The 20,570-nt window shown below is 43.2% G+C and overlaps 1 protein-coding gene across 8 annotated transcripts in view; it reads right to left on the reverse strand.

Moving 5' to 3' along the window:
- The window catches only part of MOB3B (MOB kinase activator 3B), a 193,305-nt gene that overhangs the window by 92,712 nt on the left and 80,023 nt on the right, over nt 1-20,570 (reverse strand). For 7 of the 8 annotated variants that reach the window (XM_053296808.1, XM_053296810.1, XM_053296811.1 and 4 more), the window contains exon 2: nt 4,971-5,511. In XM_053296808.1, the coding sequence (XP_053152783.1) occupies nt 4,971-5,388 (418 nt within the window). In that variant the 5' untranslated portion in view covers nt 5,389-5,511. Of the gene's footprint in view, nt 1-4,970; nt 5,512-18,607; nt 18,648-20,570 lie in introns of those variants that run through there. The other variant, XM_053296814.1, reaches the window with a different exon arrangement.

Here is a 20,570-nt window from a genome sequence, read left to right on the forward strand (position 1 = left end):
AGCCATTTGCAGCCTAGCCGGCAAGGGGGAAGGGGACGGCAGGGAGTTCTCCTGCCGTCCTCTTTATAATGGGGGCAGATTTTGAAAGAAGGGGGCGGCGGGGGAACTCTGGGAAGCTTCAGGGGGCGGCCGCCAGCCGAGGGGGACAGCTTGAAGGGGCGGCAGGGACTGGGAGTGACCCTGCCGCCCCGATTATGGATAAGAGGACCACCGAGAAGAGATTGAAGCGGGCGGCACCCTGCCGCCGGATTACTAGAAAAAATACGGCACTTTAATGGAAGGGGTGAGTAAAGCCCCCCCTGTTTTGTGTGGAACCCCCCACCCCAGTGCCGGACCGCAGCTCCGCGGTTTCGTGCACACCCCTACTGGAAAATGGACTGATTTGGTTTGGAGGCTTATTACTGCAGTAGCTGGAAAGTTGGAACAGCCAAGGTACATTCCTGTATTCCTCACTTATTTCTGCTGCCCCCCCGCCCCTTGGGTAATTTTTGGGATTTATAAATTTTCCAAGGAACCTAACCTCCAGATTCCCCCATGCTCAAGGGGTTTTCCCCTGCAGTTTTGCCATTCATGGTAATAGCTGGGATCCTAAACCCTGTGGAAAACTGGTGACTGTATACAAAGTAACTGTATACAAATTTTAGATTGTGAGCCCTTTGGGGACAGGGATCTATCTTATCTATATACTTATTTCTTGTAGATGGGCCATGCACAGCGACATGGTAGGAAGGAGGCAATTGGCTGAGTTTGCAAGCAGAAGCACCTGATTGGGCAGTGGGGATTCCATATGCAGAGTTTGCAAGCAGAAGCACCTGATTGGGCAGTGGGGATTCCATATGCAGATAGGGAGAAGGAGCCTATGAGAGCAGAAGCACCTGATTGGGCAGTGGGGATTCCTTATGCAGATAAGGAGGAGGGACCTGTGATGGTTAAGGTCAGTTGGAATGCAGCTGTTACTGATCGGAAGATGTTCTGGGTATAAAAGGATAGCAGGCAGGGGTCTGCAAAAAGACAGGTCCTGAGGGAGGAAAGAGCCCATTCAGGAGAAGGAGGAAGCCATTGTGTAAATGAACAAAATCTGTTAACTCAGGGAGGGAGGAAGAAAAAACATGAAGGGAGGGGGAAGAAAGAGTGGAGAAGAGCGAGTGGAGGAGAGAGAGAGAGAAAAAGAAGGGAGGGGGAAGAGGGACAGAAGGAAGGGCAAGGGACAGGCCTGAGCCTGTCAGCAGCCTGAGAAAAATGAGTGGTCATGGCGGCACTGGCAGCAAGGAAGGGTCCAGGCAACCACTGCTGCTGTTTGGGGCTACAGAGCCCATTGTAAGAGGGAGGCAGTCAGGCAAGGGATGGGCCTGGGACTGTCAGCGGTCTGAGGGGAACAAGCAGCCATAGTGGTGGCAGCAGCGAGGAATGGCCCGGTCAACCGCTGCTGCTGCTCCTGAAGGGAGGAGCAGGAGCAGGGCTTGGGTGAGGGTGGGGGTGTCTCTGGGGATAGGGGGCTGCAGCTTGGCCAATAGGCGGCAGCAGCAGTGCTGCAGCCACAACCAAGAAGGTTGCGAGAGCGAGCTGCGGCGGGGGAGGAGAGCGAGCCAGCGAGCTGCGGCGGGGGAGGAGAGCGAGCCAGCAAGCTGCGGCGGGGGAGGAGAGCGAGCCAGCAAGCTGCAGGGGGGGGGGAGGAGAGCGAGCCAGCAAGCTGCAGGGGGGGGGGAGGAGAGCGAGCCAGCAAGCTGCGGGGGGGGGAGGAGAGCGAGCCAGCGAGCTGCGGGGGGGAGGAGAGCGAGCCAGAGAGCTGTGGTGGGGTGAGAGCGAGCTGCGGGGGATTTCACAGGCTCAGTACACAACTGCACAGATGCTCTGTGTGGGGTCAGCTAGTTTATTTGTTATTTCTTTATGTAAACCGCCCTGAGCCATTTTTGGAAGGGCGGTATAGAAATTGAATTAATGATGATGATGATGATGATGATGATACAAATACCTTTGTATACAAAGATTAACTTTTAAGAACGGATGAGGCACATTTTATAACATACTTTGTACAAATTGACAAAACTGCATGTCATGAAGAGCCACCCTGTCATTTTCTGATGGTGTAAACTCTTTGGAGACTGAGACTCTTCCCCAGATATCTTCAAGGGGGTTTCTAAGCTGTCCAAAATAGTGGGGCTACTCCAGTATCCAAATTATGTGCCAGGTTTAGGCCACATATTTCCACGCTAAACTCTATCCTTCCTCTAAGTGCATAGCCTGTCAATGAAACAGAAGGGCCAACACTTTCTCCTTCCTGATCGTCCCTGCTTTGAGCTCGATGCCTTACACGTAGCTGTAACAGAAACCCAGCCGCATGCCTGAAAACCTCAGCAGCCCCCCGGCCCTTTGATCTCGAAACAGCAGGCTGTGCTTGTGAACAGAATAAGCTAACCACCTGCACTATTCCCATGTTGCCTGCAAGATGAACAGAGTTTAGTTTATCCAAGGAAAGATTAACAAATGACTTGATCACAGCCTGTAAATTCAAAGAGGAAATTCCTAGCTGCTGAGATCTCTGTAGTTTAGTACCCTGGTTCTCAAAGCCATGAGGCAGGGCAGACCTCCCTAAAGAGGCAGAAGTATCTCTGAAGGTGACTCCAAGGCCTGCTCAGGGCTGCCTAGAGCATGCCCATTGGAGCTTAGGGACGTGTGGTGGGCGGTCATTCATACTTTGTGTGCTTTTGTAAGAGTAGCAGTGTGTGTGTGTGTGTGTGTGTGTGTGTGTGTGTGTGTGTGTGTGTGTGTAAAAAACAAAGCTGCTGCATAACATGTGACGCTGCTCTCAAGCCCTGTGATACCCAGGTGTGTTTGTGTTTACAAATAAGTTTCAGTGCCCAGGCTAGTTATGAAGTGGAACGGTGACTCTGCCCTGCTTCTGATAAACACTGGTATCTGCTTCCTCAATCCCTTTTGTCAGTGTTAACTGACATGGCAACCGTACATTGGGACATGCCCCTATATTTCACAGGCATTTTGTTTTTCTGGGGCCCTTCCCTGGATTCTGTGAAGGAATGAACTCTTCGCTTGTCCTTACAAAAGATGAGTGCTAAGAGCAGGGCTGGCTTTAGTAGGATAAGGTGGCTGTAGGCAAGGGAAGGCACTTCCTGTAAGGTAGGCTGCTATTGCCGAAAGGTCCCTTTGCCAGAAATATCCTAGAAAATAGGCAGGTCTTTTCAGTGGAGACCCTCTTGTCTATATTCTCTGAAAAATATGTTCCTGTCCCCAGTGTAGATACTAGCCCACATACACACCTAACTATTAATGGTGAGATGAAATAGGCTCCTATGAAGAGGAAATTGGCAGAGGGCCCTTGATCAATCCCTTTGTTCTGGAATAGACAGAGCATAAGAAGTTATGTCCTTTTATGTCCTCATTCTGGAAGATTATATATTATAAATTATTTGTTTGTAACCTCAGTAAGCAGCTGTCTGGTTCATTTTGTTGTTAAAGCAGGGAATCAATCTCCCACAGGAGTTAAGCTGCTACCATTACAGTCTCATGAAGACATGGTAGAGATGTAACAACAAAATGAACCAGACGGCTGCTTACTGAGGTTACAAACAAATAATTTATATACATACATATACATATACATATATATATATATATATATATATATATATATATATATATATATATATATATATAATGATATAATCTTCCAGGACATAAATGGTTCCTCTGGAACCCCTTGTGAAGAATGGATCTACTTACTTTGAACCATTTAAGGCATTTTACATTATTAGCAAAACTCCCCATCAAACTCTGCTCTGTATGGCTGCATCCAAAACACACAGAGCTTTCTTGATGCCCCATGGCAGCCTCTGCTGCTTTCAAAAGTGTGAGGTGTTTTGGTTTATATGCATGCAATTACCTCTGAGAGGAAGCTCAGAGGTAAGGGTTTTAGAAGTATGGATGGCTCTGTAAAGCTGGGCAAACAGCGATAATGCCCTATGGAGTTCTTGAAAGGAAAGGCATTTGGGGGACTGCCTCCCAGATGAAAGACTGCAGGGTTCCCAAACACAGTTTGCTACCTTCCCCTCTCTCACACTTGCAGTAATACCTCTCCTGCCAATGCTAGCAAAATAATTCAGGAGAAGAAGATAAGAGTTAAAGACATGGATAACAATGAACATTTAATTATGCTTCAAAAATGGCCACGCATGCAGAACAAATATTAAAACCAGGACAATGTCAGTAAAAATCTTAAGCAAAGCAGGCCTTCTTGAAAAACAGATTGGATTCCTCCATCAGGGCATAACATAACAGGACTTCCTTTGAAAACGTCTTTTTCATGGAGTTTGTTATCTTTCTTATCAATACAACACAAAGAAAGCTATCATTGGGAAACTAAACTAAACTCCTAATTATTAGCTCCACAACTATTGCCAGGGAAATGCTTACACTGACTTTATAATTGTAGCTTCAACGGCCCACAACTTCTCCCAACAAATCAATTCAACAAACCAAAAAGGCATAAACATTCCACATGCCTGTTGTTCCAAACACCAGACCTTCTCCTGCCCACAGTATTATTCATGTGATCAAGAAAGAGATAATGCTTCTTGATGCCACGTTCAACTCAAATTTTAATTACCTTATGTGAACCTAGCAAATCTACCAGTCTTTAAAACATCTAAACAAATGGCCACCTTATAATCTAAGCATACGAAATCCACGGATCACAGAAATACATACACATCATAGCTATATGTGTGCCTTATTTCAACTGAGGTCTAACTCCCAAAGAACACAGACCAATGTTATAAAAGTATTTTTTTAGATAGCTTCCTGAAATTATATGTTATTACAAAAGCAATGTCAATTGAAACTTTAAAAGTATTGGAATTTCAAATTTGCAAACTCCAATTTTGAAATGTCATAACTCAAGTTCTAAGAAGGATCTGTGTGCACCATGCAATTCCCAGACACAAGGGTAAACTTACCTACACTAGTAGGAAATATATCCTCATTGTTGATTTGCACTTCAATCCAGTCCATCAAAAGATTCATATATTGGGGTGCTGGCAATGCCGTAGGTTTCTTATACTTCAGATCATCCTGCCACCGATACTCATACTTGGGACCACCTGACATCATGGGACAGGTCCTTTCTGTGCAGAACTCACAGATAGTTCCATAGATCAGGTTGATCCTGTTGAAAAAGTCAACCACGTGAACTGCTACCCAGTCATTTAGATCTTCTCCACTGGGCAACTGCACGGCTGCTTTCAGGTCCACTCCAGAGTTAAGTGAGGCTTGTGCTCGTTTGTGGAGCTCAAATCTCTGGGTCCCAGGTTCAAATTTCCGTTTGGGACGGAACGTCTTGTCCTTATTAAAAACTTGCTTGAGTGCAATGGACATGTCCTGTAGTTTTCAAGTTTCCAAAGAGGCACTAGAATGATGACACAATATAGCCAAGATAATTGTAGGTTTCTGTCACAGAAGCCCGTTGTCCACTAACTCTTCCTATGAGACTTCATGCTCCTGAAGGGTCAGAGAGGGGAAAAGGTTAGTGCTAAATACAACACCTGACAATCTACTAGAATTTGTTTTACCTTTACCGTCAATTCTGCGAGGAGCTAAACTGCTGTAACTTAACAATGGCTCTGGGGTGATGTTCACCAATGAGCCTCTCCAATTAGCCTGCCAAGTTGTAGCCTTTTCCTCATCCCACCTCCAATTCTTTCTCCCCATCCCACCTGGGGAATTTAATAGGCAGCATAATATTGCCAGGCCTTTACACTAGCTGGGATCAATGCTTTTCCTTCCAAGATATTTTTGGGCAGGTACACTAGCATTCTGTAACCTCCAGAGTCTCAATAATAATGAGGTAAATCTAGGACAGGCGTTTTTTAAATTGCTGTTTCTACCTATGCACAGTCCACAACGGACTGCCCTCTTATAAGCTATGCTGCCAGGCAGAACGGCCAAATTTTGTGTGGGTTACTAGCTGGCAGACAAGCAGCAAGATGTTGCTTAAACAGTAGGTACATTTTTGACATGTGCTATCCAAACTAGGAGCCAACTAGGTGGGAGGGCACTGGGGTTTCGGATTATCACCCGTTTTATGAGGTTGGTTGGCAGTATCAATTTTTTTGTAAATATATATGTAAAAAAATTTTTAACACCTTTTGCTGAAGCTATATTTTCCTTTCCTTTATATTTTCCTTTGTTTATGTCTTTGAACCTATTTCTGGTTTTTGAGGGATTGCCAGAGGTTTAGCCAAGCTATATGTAAACATATTGCAATTTTTCATTTTATAAGTTTTAGTTATTTTTGCTTATTATTTCTTGTTTGTATCTTTTAAACTATTCCCCCCCCCCCGCTGGATTCTGCTGCATTTTCAGCCAATACGCCTTAATTAGTTTAAATTCTCCTCCCACTTTTCTCAGCTCTAGCAGGTGGCTGCCAGCATTTCAGTACCTCATAGGCTACTTTTCCACACTCCACAGATGTGCAAAAGGGCACACATATAAAAGTACACATATTTTATTTTATTTTTTGTTTTAAACATCAAATCTGAAACATTTTTAAAAGAATAACACATGCAAAAGTCAACAAAAGAGCAAAAGTGATAGATGGAGCAGCAGCAGCAGCACTGAATACAACAGCAATTGGGCCTGTTTCTTCAAAAGTGCCACCGAATAAGGGCTATTTAGGTCTCCTTCACAGTGAGGTGATAAACCTGCATTTGAGAGGAACTGGTTCAGAGTAAAAATAGAGGCTGACCCCTGAAAAGCAAGCTTCTCGTCTTTACCTGAGGGTAAACCAGAACAGTTATGTGCATGGGCTAGCAGCAAAATTAAATAAAAGGTATACTTGGTCAATACTGAGTAAACTGTCAGACTGTAGGTAGGCCCCAGAACACACTTCTGAACGCACACAAGGGAGAAAAATAAACCCACATTCCCCAGTAGGTCCAAGCTTCCATGCAACACAACCAGAGGGAGAGGGCAAGTGAGGGGAAGTCGCAGCTGGTCCTTTCAGCCGCTTCTGCCTCTTGCTCATACAAGTGGGTGACTAGCAGGCACTGAGAGCCTTAGATGAGGTGAGGATTTCCCCCCCCCTCGCCCGTGGCCTGGGACTAACACAGGAATAAAAGGCTCCCAAACTCTGAACTGTACTTGCCCAACCAAGCTGGCAATTGGATCCTTCTGAACAGGCAGGATGAAAGGGTCTCCTGTTTTGGCTGGGACTTTGCCTGAGCAAGAAGGTCTCCTGGGCTCTGGTCCATTCCTGGGTAGATTCTGACTTTGGTTCTGACTCTTCAGTTCTGGCTCCAGTCCTTGCTCCCTCACTCCTGACTTCCAGCTTGACTCCTTGCTCTCAACTTCTGGCTTCAGTCCTGACTTTTGGCTCTCCTGCAGTTGCTGCCTATGACCCTGCCCTCACAGCAACCAAGCAAGCTCCCTAGTGAAATACGAGCCTCCCCATCTAGGACATCTTTTTAAAAGTCTCTAAAGACGCATTTCTTCACCCAGACTTTTAACTGATATTGTTTTTGATTGTTTTAATGTTGTTTTTAGAATATTGTTTTAAATTTTTAAATTGTGTTTTAAATGTCTTGCTTTTAAATTTTTTCTTTTTCTTTTTAATTAATGTTTTACTTTTAATCTTGTTGTAAACCGCCCAGAGATGTAGGTTTGGGGCGGTGTAAAAATATGATAAATAAATAAATAAATAAAATAGTGGCAGCCACCACCATGTCTGCTTTCTCCCCAAGTGATACAGTGGTTGCTATTGGGCCCAGTCCTCCGCACCACGCTGACTAGAGAGAGACAGCGAGCAGAGGCTGTGGCTGATCCTTGCTGCCATCAGCTGCTCATCCAAGGAGCAATCACCTTCTGGGCACAATTCTCACCAATTCCCAGAGGGGAAAAGCAGGCAAATGGTGGTGGCTCTTTCTTTGAACTGACACTCACTTGACAGCTTTGGGCAGGGGGAGGGAAGATGAGGTGTTGTTGTTACCACTGCAGGCAGCAGAAGCACAAGCAAAACCCAACCACCCAAGGGGGCTCAAATTTCCCAGAGGCCCCTCCTGCCAGTGGTGGTAGCTGCTCCTCAGTGGCAGCTTGGGAGTGGCAACTTCCAAGGTTTCAGGGCTTCAGCAGTTGCCCAATAGTGCCAACCTCTTATACCAACCCCACGAAGCAAGTGGTTCCAGAGGTGACTCAGAGTGGTGACCCATGAAAGCGTTTGCAGAGGAATCTGGGAAGTACTTGAAGGTGCACACTCAGTTTCTGGAGGATTTTGAGAGCTGCTGGAACACAGCTGGCTAAGAGACTAAGTTACACATCAGAAATTTTCCCAGTTAAAATATCACCTACTACAAAGTCATGAAGTGGTCTGCTTTTTCTCAGCCACAATCCCCCATCTGCAATGTGGAGAAAATACATTGACTTACTTTGCAGAATCAGAACAAGATAATATATGAGAAGCACTCTGAACACTCAAAGGTGCTATACAAATGCTAAATATGATCGTATCCTGGCCAGACCTCCTGGGTCTCATAAGAACAGCCCTGCTTGATCAGGCTCAAGGCCCATCTAGCCCAGCATCCTGTTTCCCACTGTGGCTCACCAGATGCTGCTGGAAGCCTACAGGCAGGAGTTGAGGACATGCCCTCTCTCGTGCTCTTACTCGCCTGCAACTGGTACTCAGAGGCATCCTGCCTTTGAGGCTGGAGGTGCCCTACAGCCCTCAGACTAGTAGCGGTTGATAGACCTCTCCTCCATGAGGTTATCCAAATCCCTCTTAAAGTCATACAAGTTGTTGGCTGTCACCACATCTTGTGGCAGATAATTCCACAAGTTGATTGTGTTGTGTGAAAAAGTACCTCAGTTTGCTGGTCCTAAATTTCCTGGCAATCAATTTCATGGGATGACCCCTGGTTCTAGTGTTATGTGAGAGGGAGAAGAATTTCTCTCTATCCACTTTCTCTACACCATGCATGATTTTATAGACTTTATAGACTTCTATCATGCCTCCCTGCAGTCATCTTTTTTTTCTAAACTAAGTAGCCTTGCCTCATAAGAAAGGTGCTCTAGGCCCCTGATCATCTTGGTTGCCCTCTTCTGCACCTTTCCCAGTTCTACAAAGTCCTTCTTTAGATGTGGTGACCAGAATTGTACGCAGCACTCCAAGTTTGGCTGCACCATAGTTTTGTATAAGGGCATTATAATATTAGCAGTTTTATTTTCAGTCCCCTTCCTAATGATCCCTAGCATGGAATTGGGCTTTATCACAGGTGCTGCACATTGAGTTGACACTCTGAGTCTCATTGTTGCTCTGCATAAATGGAAAATGCAATTCAACAATTCTCCACACCTGTGTATTTTAGGGGATGGCTGGCAGCAATAGGCAAGTTTTCTTTCAAGGAAGCTTGTCTACTACTACTGATCTTGTCACTGAGGAATTCTGAAAAACTTTCAAGGAACCCCAGGACAGCAGGCTTTACCACGTATTTACTAAGAGGCTTTACTGCGAACTCAATGTTGTCTCCAAAACCCGACAAAAATAGTGGATTTTTTTTACCCTGGATATAAATCAGGCTAAGCTAAAATGTTCAGTCCTAATTCAGGGGAAACCAGAATCGCATGTGGACGGGTCCCTGATAGCCTGCAGTGACGTCGGGGTAAATCCAGCTCATATGTGGACTTGCACCCTCCATTCTGGAGGAGATGCAAGCTAAAAGCCATGTCTGGATAACTTCCAGGGAAAGTTTTAAAACTGCTGGAGAGATCGTGATCTCTTTAGTTTTATCAATGTTTGTAACTGAACCTAGTATGGTAAATGTGGCCGATGAAAACCCCTCTGTTAGAAAAACAGCATCTCCTTTTTTCCCCTTCATGCACATAAAAGGATGGGGAGAAAACTACTATCATGTGACTTTCATGGGATTCTGTGGTGAACCAAACCCTCTGAGATCATTCCCAACAATTTCTGCTGTGATCTTACCAGTTTCTAAACTTAAAAAGCAACAGAGAGAGAACTCTTTCTTCTGAAAATACCACACTTATCCCCACCCCTTCCGCTGCGTAAACGGAGGATTCAGCAATTTGGATGAATTATTTTCTCACTGGTAAATCATAGAATAGGAATATTTTGAAAAGTTATTTTACTCCATCAAATTCTACATATTCTACAACAGGCCTTGACAAATTTTCTTTAGATCTAGGAACCAAACAATTGACACATGACAAAATTACTAGATTTAGTTATGGACATTGTGGAGGATGGGAGAAGAGGGTAAATGGGCTTCTCTTTGTCCCCTTTACAAGTATCAAAGAACAAATAAAGATTTATTAAATAACTCTACCAATGAATATCCTAATCTAGGCACCACGGTTACATTTCTAGATGCCATGAATCCCTGGCACCTGGGAAATAACCTGTTCCACAATAAGCTCTGTGATCAAGACAAGATATTTCAGCTGACTGATCTAAAAATACATCACATTTGCTTTTCGACACAAACTCATTAACAATACTGACCCTACATCTGCCAACATTCTATTGCCTGAATAAGGGAAACAATTTTGTGCCTGGGTGGGTAGGTGCAGGCCGGAGGTTGTATGCCAGGGTAATCAAGAGCCTGAGTATCAGTGCCATATAGGTGACTGAATTATATTAATAACAGCATGCTATTGAATTACATTAATAATTAAGCTGCAGGCTGAGAATTAATGTAATAAATAAGCTGCAGGCTGCCTCCCACTTTCCCACAACAACCCAACCTTCTTGTGAGCAGCAGAGAACAGAAGAAGAGTCCTCTCATGTTGCTTTGGCTGCCTCCCTGCTGCCAACCCACATCCAAATAACTCCTCCAATCCTCTGGCCTAAGAGCAGCAGCAGATAAGAGAAAAGAGTCCACTATCCAGGCTGAGTGCACTGCAATTTAATTTGTTTGATTTATATACCACCCTCCCCAAAAATGGCTCAGATCACAAAGGACGCGCGCGCGCGCGCACACACACACACACACACACACTCCTGAGCCACGCACCTCACCAGCTGATCAGAGGCAGTGTGGGAGGGAAGGGCAGGATGCAGGAGGTGAAAGAGGGGAGAAGCGAGCTTGACTGGTGGCTGGCACTGGCTGCCCTTGTTGTGGGAGGGTCTCAGAAGGCAGAGGGAGGAAAGAGCGAGCAGGAGGCAGATGTGACGGGGAAAGGAGGTGGGGGAATGAGAGGGAGCTCCAAAAATATGGGGGAAACAGTGTCCCATATGGGAGAAGTTATGTTTGGCTCCATAACGGAGCATCCCACCCAATACAGGACTGTTCGGAACCTTAACTGACACCCATGCCAAATTAGCCTAAGCCAGATTAGCCACTCTTCCCTAAAAATGAAAACTAGGGGAACAGGAAATATTCCAAGGCAAACTGAACTGGGTTTTTTGTGAGCGAATACAGGCAGTTATGCTTCAGCAGGCCCCAAATACCTGCAGCCAAGCAGTTTCAAATCCCCTACTTAAGGAATAAGGTGTCACAGATTTATGACTCCAGCCAGGAGTTCTTCCTACTGCTCCCACCACTCACTATTTAATTCTCCAGTTGGGCCATGCAATTTCCTGAGGAGGTGGGTGGTAGCACCACAGTGGCCTGTATACAATACAGTTGTGGATCAGGCCTTAAACAGTCACTCTAGAAAACAAGCTACCGATCAATCAAGCACTTCCACCCGCTGAAACTACTGTAGCAGGTGCACCAAGCCTCAATGAAATTAAAAATAACTGAATGCCTAATTAAGAGGCCATTCTGCAGAGATTTCAATGTGGCATCCCAAACCAGATAACCCATTATGACCATTTGCTATAGGGTAAATTTTTAATCTGGTACTCAGTGGCTTCTTTTCAAAAGGGAACTCAGTAGACTGGGCATAGGTAAGCAAAACTACAGGTGAACCCTGGTATCCACATGGGTTTTGTTCTCTACGGATAAAGGAACTGTGGATGCCGAGTCACTGAGGCAATGAGACGCAGGGGGTTAGGTTCCTACAGGCTCTGAAAACTGCTGAAAGTGGCAAAAAGTGCCATAAAAACTGGGGGAGGGGGAGTTGCCCAGCCCTGCTGTGCTCCATCGGTCTCCAGTAGTCTAACAATGCCCTTCTCCAAGTTCCAAATCTGTTTTTTTTTTCCTGTTAAAAATCATGGTTGTTTAAAAAAACAAAAACAAACCTCTTCTCCTCAAAATGGTGGTGGGAAAGTAACCTTGGAGGTCATTTCCAGCTACCTCAAACCCACGGATACATGTAATTATCCCTTTGCAAACCTATTCCCCCCCCCACCACATATTATTATTATTATTTTACATTTATATCCTGCTCTTCCTCCAAGGAGCCCAGAGCAGTGTACTACATACTTGAGTTTCTCTTTCACAACAACTCTGTGAAGTAGGTTAGGCTGAGAGAGAAGTGACTGGCCCAGAGTCACCCAGCTAGTTTCATGGCTGAATGGGGATTTGAACTCGGGTCTCCCCGGTCCTAGTCCAGCACTCTAACCACTACACTACGCTGGCACTACACATATGCTGAGTTCAGGTGTCAATTACCTGACCACGGATATACAAAACCACGGATACTGGATCCGCGAATGGCATGGTTCGCCTGTACAAGTTTTAATCTTTAATTTTTAATCTTCGGATGTTAATCTTTAATTTTATGACATAAATTCGCTATAATGAGAGTTCCTTTATTTTATACTTTTGTATCCAGAATATAGTGGGAATTAGAATCCTTTTACCTTGCATGGAGCAAAAAGTACACATTATAGACTATCATTGCAAATAATACTGCATTTCTAACAGCTACACTTACACATTGCTCTACTGACATTTTATTGGCATTTTCATCATGCCTTAAAGTTCACTCTTAGAAAACACTCATGGCTGTTGTGAATATTCTAGCAAAAGCAACAATTATGCCAGGCTGTGGGAGCTGTGAAACAATATATGCTGTTATTCAAGCATAGCCTGTACGACCTGGCATCTCCTTCCACCAGCAATAAAATACGACGATTGTGAGAGCACATGCATCATTTGAGGAACTGCTTATGTCAGTTTTCAGAGGGATCAATCAATCAAATCTTTATTGTGGTGGTAGAATACATACTTTAAAAAAAAAAGAAAAAGGTAAATACAGTACAGAAGTCCTAGGAGTGATTTTGTGGCTCCTTAAAAAAAAAAAAATCCCAGTAATTTTTTGTGGAAAATCAGAGGAATTGGGGGTTTGGTGGGGGGAGGGCATTGTTGGACAGCTGGAGACCTGAAGAGCATAGTACAATACTTTATTTCACTTATTTCTGCTTCCTCCACACTTTTTTAGCCCTTTTTTTAAACCTTGAGGAACCTAATCCCCCAGTTCCCATTGACTCAAAGTCCAATTACAGGTGAAACTCGAAAAATTAAAATATTGTGCAAAAGTTCATTAATTTCAGTAATGCAAATTAAAAGGTGAAACTGATATATGAGATAGACGCATTACATGCAAAGCGAGATAAGTCAAGCCTTAATTTGTTATAATTGTGATGATCATGGCGTACAGCTCATGAGAACCCCAAATCCACAATCCCAGAAAATTAGAATATTACATGAAATCAATAAAACAAGGATTGTAAATAGAACAATATTGGACCTCTGAAAAGTATAAGCATGCATATGTATTCAGTACTTGGTTTGGGCCCCTTTTGCAGCAATTACTGCCTCAATGCGGCGTGGCATGGATGCTATCAGCCTGTGGCACTGCTGAGGTGTTATGGAAGACCAGGATGCTGCAATAGCGGCCTTCAGCTCTTCTGCATTGTTTGGTCTCATGTCTCTCATCCTTCTCTTGGCAATGCCCCATAGATTCTCTATGGGGTTCAGGTCAGGCGGGTTTGCTGGCCAATCAAGCACAGTAATCCCATGGTCATTGAACTAGGTTTTGGTACTTTTGGCAGTGTGGGCAGGTGCCAAGTCCTGCTGGAAAATGAAGTCAGCATCCCCATACAGCTCGTCTGCGGAAGGAAGCATGAAATGCTCCAAAATCTCCTGATAGATGGCTGCGTTGACCCTGGACTTAATGAAGCACAGTGGACCAACACCAGCAGATGACATGGCTCCCCAAATCAACACAGACTGTGGAAACTTCACACTGGACTTCAAGCATCTTGCATTGTGTGCCTCTCCATTCTTCCTCCAGACTCTGGGTCCTTGGTTTCCAAATGAGATGCAAAAGTTGCTCTCATCAGAAAAGAAGACTTTGGACCACTGAGCAACAGACCAGTTCTTTTTTTCTTGAGCCCAGGTAAGACGCTTCTGACGTTGTTTGTTGTTCAGGAGTGGCTTGACAAGAGGAATACATTTGAAGCCCATGTCCAGGATCCGTCTGTGTGTGATGGCTCTTGATGCACTAACTCCAGCCTCAGTCCACTCCTTGTGAAAGTCCCCAGCACTTTTGAATGGCCTTTTCCTGACAATCCTCTCCAGGCTGCAGTCATCCCTGCTGCTTGTGCACCTTTTTCTTCCATACTTTCCCCTTCCACATAACTTTCTATTAATGTGCTTTGATACAGCACTTTGGGAACATCCAACTTCTTTTGCAATTACCTTTTGAGGCTTTCCCTCCTTATGGAGGGTGTCAATGATGGTTTTCTGCACAACTGTCAAGTCAGCAGTCTTTCCCATGATTGTGATTCCTAATAAACCAGACTGAGAGACAATTTAAAGGCTCAGGAACCCTTTGCAGGTGTTATGGATTGATTAGCTGATTGGAGTGGGACACCTGGAGCCTAGACTGTTGAACCTTTTCACAATATTCTAATTTTCTGGGATTGTGGATTTGGGGTTCTCATGAGCTGTACGCCATGATCATCACAATTATAACAAATTAAGGCTTGACTTATCTTGCTTTGCATGTAATGCGTCTATCTCATATATCAGTTTCACCTTTTAATTTGCATTACTGAAATTAATGAACTTTTGCACGATATTCTAATTTTTCGAGTTTCACCTGTATCTGCCGTTGTAGGCCAGAACAGAACTCCCGGGGATAATGAGGGCCACATGCACAGTAGAACATGTTCAATCGATTCAATCTGTCCTGATCCACATGGACAAAAACGTTGCTGAACAGGGATATTTTTGTATCTGCCTTCTAATAGGGCCAATGGGGAGGGGGGTGGTTGAAACAGGCCCTATAGAAGGCCCACCAATATCTGGGCAGAATCAACATACCCAAATATGGTGCCGGCTGAAAGTTGGGAATCTGCCTAAGTGCCCTGTAAGCTCTAGGCATCTTACTTAAATGACTTTAGAGTTCCATGTCCAAAATTCATTTTTAAAGATTTCCTTGGCCCTCTCAAAACCCAGGGATATCAAAAGATCTGATGAAAAGCAACATAAAGATAAATTTATGATTAGTTTCCTCCCCATTTTGAGTGAAAATTATCAGTAAGTATTAAAGGAACCAATCATGTTGTAAACATTCAGAGGGATACATTAATATATTTATACTGGATTTGGGTCTGAGCCTTGCTCAAGTTCCAATTACTGGAGCTGGAAAAGATTTGCTATTTGAGAATTCAGCCAACAAACCATTTTGTCTCCACAAACATATTTCATATGTAAGTAATTTTCAGTTTTTAGACCTTCATATTTAATCCACTGTTTAGTCAACTGTTTCTCTGCCTTTCGTATTTAAGGAATACAGATGTCAGGTAACTGTACTATGAAGCAGTAGATAGCCTGAAGATGTACCGAAAAGATGAAGCTCACAAGCATATGTTCAAGGGAGGCATTCTTTATCTCCAAAAGAAGGAAGAATTCATTATTTGAAAGTTAGGTCCAAGCAAGAATTTACTATTCCCCCCAAAAAACTCGCTGATGCTCAAACCTGTCTGGAAGTCACACCCACACACCTGGAATCCTTCTCCATAACCACAGGTGTGTGGTGGCTGGCTCTGAATACTCTGTGATGAAGAAAACCACTCTGTTCATTTTGCATATTACTCATTTTTATTATTTTGCATGTTCCAAGTCTGAGCTCAAAGATTCAAAATACATTCTGGGGGTGCCAGGCTTGGACTGGCCCATAGGGCAACAGAGCATATTCCCAGTGCGCCCCACCTGCGGGGCGCCCCTGTGCCCCGCCACACTCTGCAGCAGTGAATACTCCCACCGTTCAGTACCCATTCTGCTCAAAACCCATCGCCCTCCCCACATACATTCCACGGCCGTCTCAGTGCCCCCAGTCCAGCCCCATGGGGGGTCAGATCTAGTGAGCCATGGCATATCTTTACAATTTAAAAATGCTTGCAGCTCCAATAATCACTAAGATGTTTGTCACATTACCGACGGCCATAATACATTTGGGAAAGACATCCTTACAATATGATAACCGTGTACTGTATATATAGTAGGATTTTGCGTGTCAGTAAATTTGGATTTCCCCCACTGCCAGGAGGCATCAGCACACAGAGCAAGTGCCCAGGGTAGTGTGGTGGTAGCTCTTTAACTGCTCACCCAGCACTGGCATGGAGGCAACTGGGCAGCACAACAATTCTCAGGAGCTTGAGGGGATGGGCAAGGAATGACACAGGACAGCCTGGGAAGCCCACATGGCTGCTGGTAGGATGCACAGGCATCTGGGGATGGTAGTTCCACTCAGATAAGCTCTGAGCAGAACTACCAACCCCAGATGCTGCACAAGCTTCCCAAGATGCCAGCCCCCCACCAAGCTTCTGAGAATTGGTGCCACCCAGCCACCCCCATAACAGTGCTGGATGGGCCCCCACCACCACTGTACTGCCTGGGGCACTTGTCCCACATTCTGATGCCTCCTGGTGGGAGTGGGGGCAGGGATTTCTGATGTCAGAGATCCAAATTTACCGACACACACAGTCCTAATATAGATAGTTTTAATTTATGTCATTATGTCTCCCCATCTCTGACAGTTTTTTAACAGTCTTTAAAGACACATCTGTTCACCCAGGCTTTTAATTATTATGGTTTTAATGCTGTTTTAAAACATTTATTTAAAATTTTAAATTGTTGTAATGCTTTACACTTTCTGTTTTTTGTTTTAACTAATTTTTTACTTTTTCTGTTTTTATTTTGTTGTAAACTGCCCAGAGACGTATGTTTTGGGCAGTATAAAAATAGGTTAAATAAATAAATAAATAAATAAATAAATAAATAAATAAATAAATAAATAAATAAAATTATGAATTCTATTTGTTTCACAAAATATCAAATAACCATTAATTAAAAAAAAAACACTCTTTTGCAGCTAAATAGTTTATAGATATCCTTCCATCCTAAAAATACTTGGGAGTAGCATGTGTATGTCATTTAAAGAAATGAGCTTTCTTGCAACTGGCTACCAATCTATTTGGAAGTCGAAACTGAACCTCTCCCAGCCCAAAGGATGGGATTAGCTAACAAGCTTTTCCTTGCTTTTAAAGCCCATTATAAACAAGGTTTTTAAAAGACCGGGCTAAGATAGAAGAAAGAAGAATTAAGTTTATAATCATTTTCCCAGGTACACTTTTTCAACAGTTGCATATTGTCATGACTGATTATACTGGCATGATTGTGCCAATATAGTTAAGCCAGAGAGTGTTTTCAAGGTTCCACCACGATAAGCCCTGAACATTCTATTGCTTACAAAATCAAAACCATTTGTCTGATCTGCCTGGCCAACAGCACACATCACACTCTCACTATTACTGAATCCACTAATTTCATTTACTTGTGTTTTTTCAGGCGATGGGGTGGGGGAGTGTGACATTATCTTAGTTGAAGGTTTTACAATGTTTTTGGTGTTCAACATTAGGAAGTTCTACCTTGTGGTGTGGGGTAAGATCTTCCCCATTGTGTCTAATCCCATTTCCCTTTATAAAACACCTGGAAATTCAGTAATCCAAAAACCTTTGGTTTAAAATTAGAGTTAAGCTGCTTTACATTTCCACTTGTGCTCTAAAAAGAATGGAAATCATATACCATCATAATATACCAGCTTATATGGTGCAGAAGTTAAGATGGGCACCTTAACTTGCAATTTCCATTCTTTTTAGAGCATGGGTGAAAATGTGAAGCAGCTTAACTCTCATCTTAAACCAAAGGTTTCTGGATTACTGAATTCACTATACACTCAAATGAATAGAATCACTAATTTCTGATACTGCCATACACATGAATTAATGTTCTTTGTGTCAGAGTAGCAAACACACAGAACCCTCCATCAAAGCAAAAAACAAGTGTTATTCCTTTATACTGGAAGTTCAGGAAACATTTAAAAACATTTCAGACCAAACAGCAGTAACCTCAGTAATAAAACATTTTGCATTTTAGATCATGATGTGACAGCAAGTGCATTTATTCAGAACAATTGTAGAAGGCACTGGATCAAGTCATCTGGAAACTGAAGAGCACTGCACTCTTCAAAAATGGTTGTTTTGTGGCTCTCTCTCTTTTAATATACCTATTTTCCTGGATTTTTGAGATGTACAGCAGCCGAGATTCTTCATTCTCTCACGTGCTTTTTGAATTCCCTCATCTTACCATAGACATATTTCAAACATATTTGCAGATGCTATACATACCTGCTTTGTTTTCCTACAGAAAGGAGATGGGAATGGGAGACCAGTGTTCCCTCTAACAGGGATTCTCAGATGTTGTTCATTACAACTCCCAGCATCCTCAGCTACAATGGCCTCTGGCTGGGGATTATGGAAATTGTAGTCAACAACACCTGGGAATTCCTGTTAGAGAGAACACTGCTTCACTTATCTATCTGTCTGTCGCCTGATTAATCCAAAAACTTTCAGAGCTCACAGAATTAAAATTTTTAGAGCAATTAAAGTGTTTTTATTCGCACATAAGCAGAAAACACAAGTATGCACAGCTCCCAAACTAGGGTATGATGCTTCTCCTACCCTATTTATCATTGTGTGAACTGCCTTACTATCTAGGTCAGGAAAAGGTAAGGGTAATTTTTTTCAGGTTATTTGGCAAACGTTTTCACCTAGTTCAAATGTACAGACATTTGAAAATGTACCATTCACTGGAATGGAAAATGTACCATTCACTGGCATCCTAAAAATTCTGGATGGGAGGCAAAAGAAACATCCTAATCTATTATAACAAGGATTCATTACAGAGAGATCATTACAAATAGCAATAATCACATTACTGAAATGTAACTGTGAAACTAATGGAAGCGTATGGTAAAGGTAAAGGTAAAGTGTGCTGTCAAGCGTATGGTATTCTACTCTTAAATTTCAAGAGCTCTATTACGTATCCTGAAGTTGGGCTTAACAGTAATACTAGTCCCACTCTGGACTTTTATACACACACACACTCCCAGCTCTGTGGATTTTGCACTGGGCATTGTTATTCGAAGTATCTCCTCAGCTGGAAGAATTACTTCAGCTGAGCAAAGCAGAACAGGTACACAAACATTGTGGCCTGTATCATGTACACTACACTCATTAAGGAAAATTGAAGAAAGCGGCCTACAGAAATAAATTCTCAGCCAGTTCAATATTTCCTCTGACAACTCTTGTCAAAGACCAGTTGGATCTCAGAGTTCAAAGGAATCCCATTTAAGCTTTTGCAGCTCAAGCCTGGATTAAGAACAGTGCTGGTTTCCCTATGGGGGTATCTTAAAATACTTTCTGGCCTACTTGTCTGGGTTACTGTGACAGACTGTGGTGTCATAATTGGCATGAGATGCAGGCTGTGGTAATTTCGTGCCCTCACAAAAATCAGCCTCTTTGTGGTTCCCACGGGGATAGGTCAATTCAAAACCTTAATAACCATTCCAGTTAGTGAATGGGTCACAAGTGTTGAAGGATCCCATGATTTGTAACTTCAAAGAAGAAGCCTGTGATGCAGCAGGAAAGAGTTTATGCAAAAAACTTATTTCCGAGCCTATCTCCATTACAGTTCACTAAAGGTTCCCTCCCCAATGAAATTCTCCCAAACCAACTCTGATCACTACCCTACAATTTGGTTGTGTAAAGACGTGTCATTTCGTTGGAGTAACCTAGTATTATGTAGAGAATGACTAATCTAAATATATCCACTTCCCAGGAATACAATATATGGTACCAGATTTGACGGTTCGCTACTTGCCTTGAGACTACACCACTTTATAGTTTTTCGTGTAATCTGATATACAGGTGAAACTCGGAAAATTAGAATATCGTGCAAAAGTCCATTAATTTCAGTAATGCAAATTAAAAGGTGAAACTGATATATGAGACAGACGCATTACATGCAAAGTGAGATAAGTCAAGCCTTAATTTGTTATCATTGTGATGATCATGGCGTACAGCTCATGAAAACCCCAAATCCACAATCTCAGAAAATTAGAATATTACATGGAACCAAGAAGACAAGGATTGAAGAATAGAACAATATCGGACCTCTGAAAAGTATAAGCATGCATATGTATTCAGTACTTAGTTTGGGCCCCTTTTGCAGCAATTACTGCCTCAATGCGGCGTGGCATGGATGCTATCAGCCTGTGGCACTGATGAGGTATTATGGAAGACCAGGATG

Source organism: Hemicordylus capensis, chromosome 2 (genome assembly GCF_027244095.1).
Source record: "Hemicordylus capensis ecotype Gifberg chromosome 2, rHemCap1.1.pri, whole genome shotgun sequence".
In the NCBI taxonomy this organism is placed as follows: Eukaryota; Metazoa; Chordata; class Lepidosauria; order Squamata; family Cordylidae; genus Hemicordylus; species Hemicordylus capensis.